General features: G+C 41.5%; 1 protein-coding gene across 2 annotated transcripts; it reads left to right on the top strand.

Annotated features, from left to right (window-relative positions):
* The first annotated feature begins 1,591 nt into the window (after positions 1-1,591).
* Positions 1,592-13,116, top strand: dnmt1 (DNA (cytosine-5-)-methyltransferase 1). Of its 2 annotated transcripts, XM_034592291.1 has the most exons (35): positions 1,592-1,801; positions 2,273-2,309; positions 3,209-3,316; positions 3,415-3,655; positions 3,752-3,824; positions 3,941-4,022; positions 4,130-4,170; positions 4,254-4,308; positions 4,401-4,484; positions 4,575-4,684; positions 4,798-4,916; positions 5,013-5,105; positions 5,198-5,349; positions 5,785-5,972; positions 6,269-6,283; positions 7,089-7,269; positions 7,407-7,504; positions 7,694-7,841; positions 7,932-8,047; positions 8,128-8,329; positions 8,407-8,537; positions 8,620-8,799; positions 8,891-9,115; positions 9,198-9,390; positions 9,684-9,774; positions 9,859-9,999; positions 10,098-10,380; positions 10,491-10,632; positions 11,010-11,176; positions 11,284-11,461; positions 11,596-11,791; positions 11,896-12,059; positions 12,332-12,448; positions 12,632-12,725; positions 12,826-13,116. In XM_034592291.1, the coding sequence occupies exons 1-35, from the start codon at positions 1,755-1,757 to the stop codon at positions 12,861-12,863; spliced, it is 4,530 nt and encodes a 1,509-aa protein (XP_034448182.1). In that variant the 5' UTR covers positions 1,592-1,754; the 3' UTR covers positions 12,864-13,116. The 2 variants fall into 2 exon arrangements, with proteins under 2 accessions (XP_034448182.1, XP_034448183.1); XM_034592292.1 differs by lacking the exon at positions 6,269-6,283.
* Positions 13,117-13,662: the final 546 nt, after the last annotated feature.

Here is a 13,662-nt window from a genome sequence, read left to right as displayed (position 1 = left end):
CTTGGGAGACCATCCATATAAATCAAATTTTGAGAAGAATTAAACGATAGATTATCCGTCCCACTTTTTTATATACAGTCTATGGTCCCACTGTTAAGCTGGCTGTGTTAAACTGGTACAACCTGTAACACTAATGTTGGTACATAAACAATTTTTGTAATTGCATTCCCTTTTTATAAAATAAATGAAATACTGAAATAAACCAATTTTTGTTTCTTTCTTTCTTTGTTGTGTTGTCACTTTTAATACTCAGCTGAAAGAGATTTTTTAGGTGCAGCTGTAGCTTTTCTGCAGGTCCTGAGATGTTTATCCCTTTGGTGCCCACAAAACAGCAGCATTTAATCCAAACATGCTCTGACAAGGTCAGGAAAACACTAGCATCATCATGAAAGTACAACATTGCACATGCAAATGCTGCTCAGCCATTGAAATAAACCAATTTTTAGGTTTGTTTAGTCAGCTGTAATAGTCTTTGTCTTCTTCTCTAGATTTACTGGCTGATCGCAAACAGCTTAAGGTGCATACCACCACCTACTGTACAAGAGTGTGTACTCACCTCACCCTCCCCTTCCAAACATGAAAGAGAACCTGTGGAAACCTTCAGTTGTCATAAAAACTCAAAAGGTGTTTAGTTTGTCCAGTCTGGGCTACTGTAAAAAACATGGCGGCCTCTGTAGAGAGGGCCCACTCTCAATGTAAATATAAAGTATGTAAATATAAAGGGCTCATTCTAGGGTAAAGAAAACAACAATTCGTACAATTCAGATGAATCACACTAGTGAAAACATCAATCTGATTGTTTTATATTCAATTTCTGCAAATAGATCCCTTTCACCTAAATCTTACACACTGGATCTTTCACAAATTTCCTCAGATTCCACCCGTCAGCCTTGTGTCTTTTAAATAAGTAACGAGTGCCTTCCTGATGCATCTTATTCCCTCTCCTTCTGTCTCCCAAACTCCCATTAGATCACACTCCCGTCCAACTTTCTGGACTTTATCCTGGAAGCTTTGTCTTTCTGCCTCATACAGGAACTTACAATGGAAAATGAAATGTTCAGTCTTCAACCCCAAAATTACTAAATCTGGCACTGTCCCTCTTCCCCATTGTAAACAATGTAAGTCAATCAGACATGTATGATCTAATCTGTCTTAAATAAGGACTTCCTCCATTCTGTTCCTTCCTGTGAACTCCTTTGTTTTGACGGAGTTATGTATTTTATAGCTAAATAGGTCCAGAACTGCACAGTAATAAGCGGGCAAGACAAAACATATGTAATTGTTGCTCATTAGTAAACAATACTCGTATCGCTTCCGGTTGCTCAGTTGTCTACAACATCTGGCGAACAGCAGGGGTGAAGGGGGTAATGATAATCGGCCATTTCAAGGAAATCCTACATTTTAAATAACACAACCACGTGGCAATCGTGTCTGTGTTTGACATATGAGAAATGCGTGTTCACAACGCAAGTAACACACTGTCGAGGGAGTTATCACGTCCCACAGTGGAAGTGTCTACCCCCACGGACGAGTGCAGTGGTACCGTCCACGACACCCGGGTTTCCGCGCGAAAAACGGGCCCGCGCGCCCGAACTGTATATAGCATCCATTGCGGGAGCCAGCACGAGACTGACTGTCACGGTGGAGCTGCGCTGCCGTAACAACACTTGCGGATCCTAACGCAATTTTAACGCCGTTTTTAACGCCGTTTTTAACCCTCTCTCGTTTTAAAGTTTTTAAGCCCGCTGCGAACCATGCCAGCCAGGACCTCCCTGTCTCTGCCAGAGGATGTCAGGAAAAGGTAACGTCAGAAAAAGCCTGAATGCTAACAACACTCGCTGTCTCGGTGATGTAGCACGGATGCAAGCCCGTCGTCGTCTCGGTTCAGAGGCGGCGACGCTAATGACAGCTGCAGTGGCTGGTGAGCATCGCTGCTCCCTGCCTCTTGTCATGTTACCTTTTGTCCGTGCTAGCCGCTGCGGCTAGCGTTAGCTCGCCGTTGGCCGATGCAGCAAACACAGTTAGCCCCCCCCCCCCCTCCCTCTATCTGTAACGTTAGCCAGCTAGCATCTTGTAGCCTGTCAATGGATGGAGCAGCGTGAGAGATTTGGCGCCACTCAGGAAGTTTCGCTCCCTGTGTTCCATGCTAGCCCGCTGTCACACTGAGATTAACGGCACTCACGGATGGGGGGGGGGGGGGGGTTCTCTCCATGGTGATTCTTCCTCTGCTGCATATTCGCTAACGTTGTTTTGACGTGTTCTTTGTTCGCAGGCTGCAGGTGCTGGATGAGGATGGGGCTTCAGACGAGGTGGGTTGAGCACCTGAGAGCCTCCAAGCCTTTTTTCCCCCACTAGTGTTGCTCCAGCTGCCCACTCTCTGTTAATACGGTTACTTAAAGTCCATTGAACGTGGCGGCAGATTCACAGCACGGTGTCCCACTAAAGGGAAGCTCATCACGCCAATGGATTTCACTTATCTCAAATCTATAATGTTGTCATGTTCAATGACAACAATGGGAAGTCGAAAGTCTTTATAGCAAAGAGATGAACTGTGCGACGCCATGTGCTGCTCCATGGATTACATGCATGACATAAAGCCAATTTGAGTTTAATATCACAAATGCTTTTACTTCCCAAAGTGTGTGGAATAAATCAGTTTTTATATCGTCAACCTAAGGACAATTATGAACATAACACTCAAAAATCAAGTCATATATTCTCAATAACTTTATTTATATAGCACCTTTTGATATAAACTTACAATGTGCAATAAAACAATAAATTATATAACAATAAAACAGATGGCGCAAGTATAGTTTCAGCCATATCTATACTTAAGAGTATGCTTTACAATTCATTTGACTCCTAAGAGATTTTAAAGAAAATATGGAGTTTGCCTGCTTGAGATCTCCTGACAGGGAGTTTCACAGCTGAGGGGCTTGAACAGCAAATGCTCTTTGCCTTTACTCTCACAATTTTGCAACAATTGGAATAGGGCCCTGCTGGTGGGTCTTGGGCAGAGATCAGAATCATATGGGGTTAGCAGATTGCAGTTAAAGGCAGGAGCCGGACCATTCAAGGCTTTAAAAACGAGGTCTAAAATCTTAATTATGAGTTTACAGTACTTGACTATTATCTAAAATACACTATCCAAGAAAGTGTTTTTTGGTAGTTTATTTTTTGGCTTTTTCTTAAAATGCCGTTTCAGGAACATGTCAAAGAGAAGCTCAAGTTGGTGCAGGACTTCCTCCATGTTGATGCTCAGGACCAGCTGAGCAGCCTGGAGGAGAAAATGAAAAGTTCAGAGATCACAATGGTTGGTAACGTTTTCAGATATCTCAATCATTACCAATCCCAGAACCTTTCCCACTCATTATTTCACCTATGATGTGATTTATATTGTACTTTCCTCAGGATGTTTACATCTCTAAAGTAAAGGCCTTGCTGGGAAAAGAGCTCAATCTTGGAAATGGGTCACATGTTGATGGCGTGGAGCAGAAGGGGAAGACAAATGGTTTCACTAACGGTTCCCACAAAGATGAGGATGGTGAAGATGTTACCATGGATGTTCAGGAGGAAGAGGAGGCTGTCAAGTCACCAACTGCTTCTAAGGGGAAGGGTGGACGCAGGAGCAAGGCAAACTCTGACGCCAAAAGTGATTTTCAAATTTGTTATTTTTTAACTTGCATCTGCATTTTAAAAGGAAAATGGTTTAAAACAATGGTATATGATTTTTTTCTTTTCTTTGTAGAATCTCCTGCCAGCGCAAGGGTTACAAGAAATGGTGGAAAACAGCCAAGCATCTTGTCAATGTTCTCTAAAGTGTGCGTATAAGCTGGGTTTTGTGCTTTATACATTGTCATTCACATTTTTTGTAATTAAAGAAACTCTTTAAAACAGAAGTGTTTGCATTATGTTTCAAAGTAAATCTGTCTTGCAGTCAAAAGCGCAAGTCTGATGATTTGAATGGAGAATCTACTAATGGGCAAAATGAACTGAAGCAGGAAGATGATGTTGAGGAGGTAAAAGCACTTTTATGTTTCTGTGTTTTATTTTTTTTTTTTAAACATGAAGAGTTGGTGCAAGTCATGTCTTTTTAATTTAACACTGCACATTCTTTCAACTTCAGACTCGGGAGGAGAAACGTCTCAAAGTGGACACTAATGAAAAGTAAGTCTTTTCTCCTCTGAACATTACTGATGTTAATGGAGCCTCCTACAGATGAATTTTCTAACACTTCATACTTTTTGCAGAACTGCTCCAGAAGAATCAAAGAGCGAGATTGTCAAGACAGTAACTGCTGCAAAGGTAAATTTGCTCCTTCAGCTGTCATAGCTGCAAACATTTCGGTAAGCAGGAAATGAGCTGTGTAATGTTAACCTTATTTATTATTATTTTAGACACCACCACCAAAATGTCCAGACTGCAGACAATACTTGGATGATTCAGATCTTAAGTTTTTTCAAGGAGATCCTGATACTGCGGTGAGAAATATCAACTTTAAAGTCATTCAAGAAGATTTTTTTTAAATATTACTTGTACTGAGAACTAAAACAATTGTTCTGTTTCCTCAGCTGGATGAACCAGAAATGTTAACAGATGAGCGGCTCTCCTTGTTTGATTCAAATGAGGATGGATTTGAGAGTTATGAGGATCTGCCACAGCACAAGATTACAAACTTCAGGTAATTGATTGTTGACCTAGTTTAGTGCAGCAAATATGACTTTCTTCAATTTCATTAGATTGTAAAGTCTGTGTTTTTTGTCAGTTAAAGTAATACTTTGGTTTGTGTTGCAGTGTGTATGATAAGCGTGGCCACCTTTGTCCATTTGATGCTGGACTGATTGAGAAGAATGTAGAGCTCTACTTTAGCTGTGTTGTTAAACCAATCTATGATGACAACCCTTGCTTGGATGGTATGAAAATGCATATTTCAAGAATCCAAACGTTTTGTTAGTTTCTTTTTTTATTTTAGTACCTATAACAGTGAATACGTTTTTCTTCCTTCACAGGTGGTGTTCCTGCGAAGAAGCTTGGACCCGTCAATGCCTGGTGGATCACTGGTTTTGATGGAGGAGAAAAGGCTTTAATTGGATTCACTACAGGTAGCCAACTTTTTAGATTTCTGCTCTAAATTTAGCTTTCTCTCTTCATTCATGATGTACTAATGGTAGATGTTCGTATCTTTGTTTTCCAGCTTTTGCTGATTACATCCTAATGCATCCAAGTGAGGAGTACGCGCCAATCTTTGCACTGATGCAAGAGAAGATCTACATGAGCAAGATAGTTGTGGAATTCCTCCAGAAGAATCCTGACACTAGTTATGAAGACCTTCTCAACAAGATTGAGGTGAGGTCCTGTGCGACTGGAATAAACCCAACATCATAAATCTGGGCCATTCAAATGTGCTTATTGAGGAATTTTCTTTTTTCTTTTTAAAAGATTTTAGTCAACTTCAGGCCTTTCGCATTAAGGGTGAACATACTGAAACATACTAATTTTCAAGTAACAGTGTCGACAAGTTATGTCAGCAATTATTCAATTCAGTGACAAATCATAAATCAAATCTATTTTTGGTCAATATCCGAAGTACAAATGACAAACATCAACAATGACACATTTTTACACAATTAGCAATTGAGAACAAAGGCTGGTATTTTATGATTGGTATTTCCTTGCCTAAGTATTTACAGACAAAATCAGAAACTTTGCAAGAGAACGTAGCTCATGTTACTGCATCACAGAACCAGGACACTGATCATCTTCTCCTCCTGCGGCCCTCAGACAACCGTGCCTCCCGCAGGGCTGAACTTCAACTGCTTCACTGAGGACACTCTGCTGCGGCACGCTCAGTTTGTGGTGGAGCAGGTGGAGAGCTACGATGAGGCTGGCGACTCTGATGAGCAGCCAATCATTGTCACACCGTGTATGAGGGACCTGATCAAGCTTGCTGGAGTCACTCTCGGAAAGAGGTATGGCAAAAAGATAATTTTTAGCTTATGGTTTAATTTTATTTTATCATTCAGCAGACTCAGCTGAGATCCAGTTTATTGCAACCATCACAATATAATTGATGAAAACAAACTTAAGCATTGTCCGTGCTGTATATTTAATTTCAGTGAAAACTCTTCACCATTGCAGATTTGTAGCTGCAGCTAATTTCCCTAGCAAAAGTTTTCCAATTTTATTTTTGCTTCTATTCCTGTGTTTCTGCTCCTTTCTTTGTTCTCCCCGATATCTAACAATCCTTTGGCATTTCCTAATGCAGCATGCTGCTGTACTGGTAGGTAGGCCTTGTTATGAATGCATCCTTAGCTTGTATGGTGGTGTGTTAGTGTGAAGCATTTAGACGCTTTTACGAACAGAGCATTATACCAGAGTTCACGCTAGAACTGTATTTCCCGTTTAATTTTTTGGGAAATGTGTTGTAGGTTTTAATGGTAAATTGGTAAAGTGTCCCTGATTATTTTGACTGGTAGGATTAAAATAAAAAAAAAATCTTGATGTATACTGTCATGGAGTAAAATGGACTAATCCTAAGAAAATTAAACTACTTTTTTTTTCCTTTTTGAAAAATTTGCTGTGAAGATGTTGGTGCTAACTGATCCTCTGATGTGTATGCTCTTGAGCTTAATGCATTAAGTCATGTGTTAATTACACTAAATACAGTATATAATGGTATATAGAAGCTCTTCAGTGTAATTCAGTGAGGAACACAACAGTATTTAGAATAGAGGTTAGAGTTCAGCAGTTGGTGAAATAACTGAGAATCATCTTAAAGGAGCTATAACATCAAAGCTTATTCTTGGATGAAGAAGGAAAACTAATAGTTCGCTCATAGATTTATTTTATTTTTTTCCCCACTCGTTTTCTCTGCAGGACAGATTGTTTAGAAAACGTTTGTTGGCCAGTTGCATCTAACGGGAACTCTGCCTTGTACATCTTGTCTGTTTGGTTTTTGTTTGCTTGTTTCATATGTTGCATGGCCTGATGCTGTGTTGTGTTGAAGGCCAGGGGCTTCATAAGGCCATCGCTCGACATATACTCCAAGTGTTCTTCTCCTCTGAACACAAACTTTATCCTGACAGGAGAGCTGCCAGAAGACAGGCCATTCGTCACCCAACAAAAATAGAGAAGGACAGCAAGGGGCCGACGAAAGCGACTACCACTGAGCTGGTCTACCAGATCTTTGATACCTTCTTCTCTGACCAGATAGAGCAGAATGATAAAGAAAATGGAGCCAAAAGACAGCGCTGTGGTGTCTGTGAGGTAATTGGCCCAAAGGGAAACCCCGCTGTTTTATAATGGAGCTCGATTTCAACATTTAGTTAGTGTGATGTACAATTTCTTTCATTTCTCTTTGGTAAGGAGACGAAATCAATACATGTCTTCTTTTCTACCTGCAGGTTTGCCAGTCTCCTGATTGTGGCAAGTGTTTAGCTTGCAAGGACATGATCAAATTTGGAGGAAGTGGCAAAAGCAAGCAGGCTTGCAAGCAGAGGAGGTGAGCAAAAATATGTATTGCACTTAAAATGCATTTATACACTATACATATAGTTATTTCCTCTTTTGCTGCAGGAGTTACAAAAGAATAGAAAGTTTTTATTCTAATTTAAAAGCCACATGTGCAAGAACTTGCCCTGGCCTCTTTAAGTTCCTCCTGTTAATTCCTCTTTTGCATGCCTCTGTTTAGGTGCCCAAACCTTGCAGTGAAGGAGGCTGAAGACGATGAGACCATTGAAGAGGAAGATGTTCCAGTGGAGAAGGCCAAAAAGGTTTCTCAGGCTAAGAGAAAGAAGCAGAGTCAGTGCAAACTGACCTGGATTGGAGAGTCTGTTCAGGTATTTCTTTTTTTCCCCTCTTGGTTGTTGAAATGTAATTTTCCTATCCAGCAGTGAATGTATATGAAGTATTTCTCCAACCCTCTTCAGACCGAGGGAAAGAAGAAGTACTACAAGAAGGTCTCTGTGAATGATGAAGTGCTGGAGGTGGGAGACTGTGTCTCTGTTTCATCTGAGGATCCATCCACCCCTCTGTATCTGGCAAGGTGTGACATTTTTAAGACTCATTCCCTGATGACATTTTGTTAGTGGTTTGGTATGATCTTAATGAGGATTTCATTCTCAGGATCACATCCCTGTGGGAGGACGGCAGTGGAAAAATGTTCCACGCCCACTGGTTCCTTCGTGGGACTCAGACAGTGCTGGGAGAGTCTTCTGATCCATTGGAGCTTGTCCTTGTGGATGAGTGTGAAGACATGCAGCTCAATTATGTCCAAGGCAAAGTGAACATCATGTATAAGCCCCCATCTGACAATTGGTTTATGGAGGTAAGTTATCTTGACGGCAGGTTAATTTCCTTTTAAGTGATAATGTTTCTTTATCCCATTGTTGTGTTTGTTTTTAGGGTGGCATGGATGTTGACATTAAGGTGATTGACGATGACGGGAAGAGTTTTTTCTATCAGTTCTGGTACGACACAGATTTTGCACGTTTTGAGACCCCTCCCACTACCACTCCATCAGACTGCAAGTTCAGGTAAGCACCATGCATTTGTATTTTTATTGCAATGATCTGTTGTGTTATTCTGACCCTGTGGGTATGCTCTTGTTTCTTAAAGATTCTGTAGCAGCTGTGAAAGGACTAAAGAGAGAGCCGAACGGGAATGTCCTCGCGCTTTTGAGCCCCTAGGGAATGAAGCAAGCGACTCTAAGGCTCTGTTTGCGCTGGCCTCCTTTAAGGGGGAGCAGTTTAGGGTGGGAGACGGTGTCTATTTGCCTTCTGAGACTTTTCATTTCAGGTGACTAGAGTGATTTACAAAAAATGTATGTACTAAAACCTTTATGATAAAAATGTTTATGGGACTAACTGCCTCTGTTCCTGGCCCTCAGTGTTAAACCAGCTAGTCCAGTGAAGCGCTCCCACAGAAAAGAGGATGTGGATGAGGAGTTGTATCCAGAGTATTACAGAAAGTCCTCTGACTACATCAAGGGCTCAAACCAGGATGCTCCAGAGCCCTTCCGCATCGGGCGCATCAAGGAGATCTTCTGTCACAGGCGTAGCAACGGAAAATCTGACATGTCTGAGGTCAAACTGCGACTTCACAAGTTCTACAGGTATGAGGAGTGGTAGTCTTTCAAGGTTTAGTCTTTAACTCATGGCTGTTTGTTATTAACTGGCTTTTATCTCATCTCCCAGGCCTGAGAACACTCACAAAGGCGTCAAATCCAGTTACCACACAGATATCAATCAGCTATACTGGAGTGATGAAGAAGTTACCGTCAGCATGGCCGAGGTGCTCGGCCACTGTCATGTAGAATATTCAGAAGACCTGAATGAGTCTGTCCAGGACTATTCCAGTGGTGGACCTGACCGCTTCTACTTCCTGGAGGTACAGTGTGTTAGGGTGAAATCTGCTGATCAAATCAATAATGGACAATTCAACAAAGTAGCATATCTTTGCACACTGCTAAAATGTTGGTATTGTTTGAAATATCTGCACAAAGTTCATAACACTGCATGGGGGGATGTGCCACTTTTATGCTGAATAGAATTTGTAAGTCTCAATTTTGGCACGATAATTAATTATTATGGAAATTTTAAAATCTCTATGATCAAAAACATTGATCATGTGCTTAATGGAGTGTGTGTGCATTTGATCTTATACGTATTCCCCTCTCACAGGCCTATAATGCAAAATCTAAAAGTTTTGAAGACCCTCCAAATCATGCTCGCTCAGCTGTGCAAAAAGGCAAAGGAAAGGGCAAAGGGAAAGGTAAAAAGATTCTGAGATGAATACACAAATGTATTCTTTATTTTGCTCATTAGAATTTTAAACAATGTTCCTATTCTCTACAAGGTAAAGGCAAAGGAAAATCATCAGCTGCTCAGGAACAGCAGGACTCTCAGAATGAACCACAGGCACCTAAATTGTCTAAATATCGCACACTGGATGTGTTCTCTGGTTGTGGTGGACTCTCTGAAGGCTTCCACCAGGCTGGTAAATGCTTGTTCTTTGTTACTAATGAAATTCATATAAGTAGCTGCAGATTTTCTTTTCAGTGTGGTGGTGAAAATGTGATTGTGGATTATCTTCAGGTATCTCTGAGACGCTGTGGGCCATTGAGATGTGGGAGCCTGCAGCACAGGCCTTCAGGCTCAACAACCCCGGCACCACAGTGTTCACTGAGGACTGCAACGTCTTGCTGAAGCTGGTCATGTCTGGAGAGAAGACTAATTCTCTGGGCCAGAAGCTGCCTCAGAAGGGTGATGTGGAGATGCTGTGTGGAGGACCTCCCTGCCAAGGGTTCAGTGGGATGAACCGCTTCAACTCTCGCACTTATTCCAAATTCAAGAACTCTCTTGTAGTCTCCTATCTCAGGTCAGTGTCTCAGAGCAGATTCTCATTTTTGCTCAGACTATATATTATGGTTGTATTGTCCATATGATCCCTTGGTGCACATTCAAAACCTTTTTTCCTTTTTGTTGCAGTTACTGTGATTACTACAGACCCAAGTTTTTCCTGCTTGAGAATGTGAGGAACTTTGTGTCGTTCAAAAAATCCATGATCCTAAAGCTGACCCTGCGCTGTCTTGTTCGCATGGGTTACCAGTGCACCTTTGGTGTCCTTCAGGTGAGTCTAACAAAACTGACTTTTGTATTTCTAGTTGGGAGGAAATAATGATTCAAAATTTAGCCCTTTGAGGAGACGCGTGGCTACAAAGGGTGTCCAGATTCACCTGTAGCTCATGGCAGTAAGAGGGATCCCAACATCAAATTGAACCAGATATTTTTAACTTAGGAGAAAAAGGGGGAAAAGCAAAAACTTGGCCTAATAGTTATTAAATTGCACGTCTTCCTGGATAATAAAAAATGTGAGGAAGTCTGATGAAAATAAGGTTGTCTCATTTCTTTACCACATGAGCCAAATAGTAATGCATGCCGGTGTTTTTATGACTGAGCATGTTGGTTGTGTAGTAGATTTGACCTCAGCGCTTCCTTCCTCAACAGGCTGGTCAGTATGGTGTCGCTCAGACCCGTCGCAGGGCCATCATCATTGCTGCGGCTCCTGGAGAGAAGCTGCCTCGCTATCCCGAGCCTCTGCATGTGTTTGCTCCCAGAGCTTGCTCTCTGAGCGTAGTGGTGGATGAAAAGAAATACGTCAGTAATGTCACACGGTAATGTAAAACGCGTTCTATTGATTTGTAATTGTACATCTTAAATGGATCATAACAATGCCGTGGTGTGACATGTCATTAGACTAAATTTCTCTGTCTGACCACAGAGGTAATGGAGGAATCTACAGAACCATCACTGTCCGTGACACCATGTCTGACCTGCCAGAGATTCGCAATGGTGCAGCTTCACTGGAGATTTCCTACAATGGAGAACCTCAGTCTTGGTTCCAGAGGCAGATCAGAGGAACACAGTATCAGCCTATCCTCAAAGATCATATCTGCAAGGTGAGCTGTCTCACACTTGTGTACTTTGACACTTGTGTACTTTGACATTAACATAATGTATTTGTCCTGTAGTATCTCTTCCCCTCTGTTAAACAGATGTAGCTTGATAACAAAAGTTGCATCTTTGTTCTCAGGACATGAGTGCTCTGGTTGAGGCTCGGATGCGTCACATCCCCTTGGCTCCAGGCTCTGACTGGAGGGATCTGCCCAACATTGAAGTTAGGCTGAAAGACGGAACCATGACCAAGAAACTGCGCTACTCGCACCCTGATAAAAAGAATGGCCGCAGCAGCACTGGCGCACTCAGAGGTGTCTGTACTTGTTCAGGAGGTACGCCGGTTTTGTTTGTTTTTTTTTACTTGACTTAAGGGCTTTACAAAGCTTACAATTCCCTGAGTGGAGGCATTTCTAATTTACGTTTCTGCATTGTGTAGGGACGCCATGTGACCCTGCAGACAGGCAGTTTAACACTCTGATCCCCTGGTGTCTGCCCCACACTGGTAACCGTCACAATCACTGGGCTGGACTCTACGGGAGACTGGAGTGGGATGGCTTCTTCAGCACAACTGTTACCAACCCTGAACCTATGGGCAAGCAGGTACAACAGCTTTTTGAAAATGAGTGTGAATAAAACCAACAAATGTGTTTAGAGCCCATTCCTTGTACCATACTGTGAAACGGCCCTCATCTCATTTACATCGAAGACTTAACTGAACGAATCAAGAGGATTATCTCACATGCGGACTTGATTTTGTTAGAAAGATCCACTGGCTAAAATTCTGCTAACCCCCAAAATAAAATCATCCTAAAAATTAATAGCTGCCTTTTTTTTTTTTAAGGCCTGTAACCGTTTTCCTATCATAATTCCAGGGCCGTGTTCTGCATGCTGAGCAGCACAGAGTGGTTAGTGTGAGGGAATGTGCTCGCTCTCAGGGATTCCCCGACACCTACCGCTTCTTTGGAAACATCCTGGACAAACACAGACAGGTAAAACCATGACTTCTTCCAGAACTTAATTGAAACTTAAGTGTCATACAGCCCAAGATGTATAATCGCTGTCAGTTTTGTTGGTAAAAAATATGTACCACTGGGAATGCTATGGAATCTATTTGTGTCAAAGTCTGAACAATATTTGTAAGACTAATATGAAGCTTTGTTGCTGCCTCCTAGGTTGGAAATGCTGTGCCCCCTCCACTCTCCAGGGCCATAGGCATGGAGCTTAAGAAGTGTGTGTTGGAGAGAATGAAGGAAGAACACGCAACGGGTAACTAATCTCTCTCAATTCTGTTTGTTTTTCCTGATGGCGTCACCATTTTAAATATGCTGAAATCCCTGTACAAATGTATATTTATTTCCCTCCCCAGAGAATATTAAACAGGAGAAGATGGAGGTCACTGATTAGTCCCTTGTCAACTCCCAGCAAGAATCGGTTCCACAAATCCTGATGCTGTTGTGTCGGGCAATGATTTCTTTTAAATAAGCTGGCTTTTATCTGTCACTAAGTGGCCACCGTTGGCATTCTGTTCAGTGCCCTTTCAATGTTGTTTTAAAATGTGCTTTTGATCATGTTGTTGGGGAAATGATCACCTAACATGGATTAAATTGTATGTAGTTTTTATATGTAATATTTCAAATAAAGCTCTTATGAAATCAAATGCTTGTGATTTTTAATTGAGTAAAATAGGAAGTGATAACTTGTTTCTTCTCAGCCATGTTCAGTCCTACAGGGGCAGGAAAAAAATACCATGAACCCTGTGAAATTCTCCGTTAATGTAGAACCTATGGTCTGATCTTTGCTTACTGAATTTGGATTGACCCTTATTCTAGCCCATGTGATTTCTTCAAGTTCCCTAGCAAGTGTCTGGTGCTGTTGTCATGTTGGCCCTGATTGATGTTAATAGGACCCCTGACTTGTCAAAAATACCATGTACCCTGTCAAATGTCTGATTTGAATCAGTCATAAAATGCAATCTTTTAAATATTTAGACAAACTAATCTACAATTCTTTTCTTGGCTCAAACATGTTTGTGTAAAGACCCTAATAACTACACTGTAATGTGAGACCAGAAAGACTTGTCAAACAAAACCTTATAGAAAAAAGATGCTACAAATCGTAAGAGTGGATCAAATCGATAAATGACAGCATGTGAAAACTAGCACATAAGTGGTTTGATTGGAATTTGAACGCTCATCTTCCACTT

The sequence above is a fragment of the Hippoglossus hippoglossus genome, chromosome 8 (genome assembly GCF_009819705.1).
Source record: "Hippoglossus hippoglossus isolate fHipHip1 chromosome 8, fHipHip1.pri, whole genome shotgun sequence".
NCBI classification, from domain to species: Eukaryota; Metazoa; Chordata; class Actinopteri; order Pleuronectiformes; family Pleuronectidae; genus Hippoglossus; species Hippoglossus hippoglossus.
Note: the sequence above shows the minus strand (reverse complement) of the source record. Positions and strands in the feature narration are given on the sequence as shown.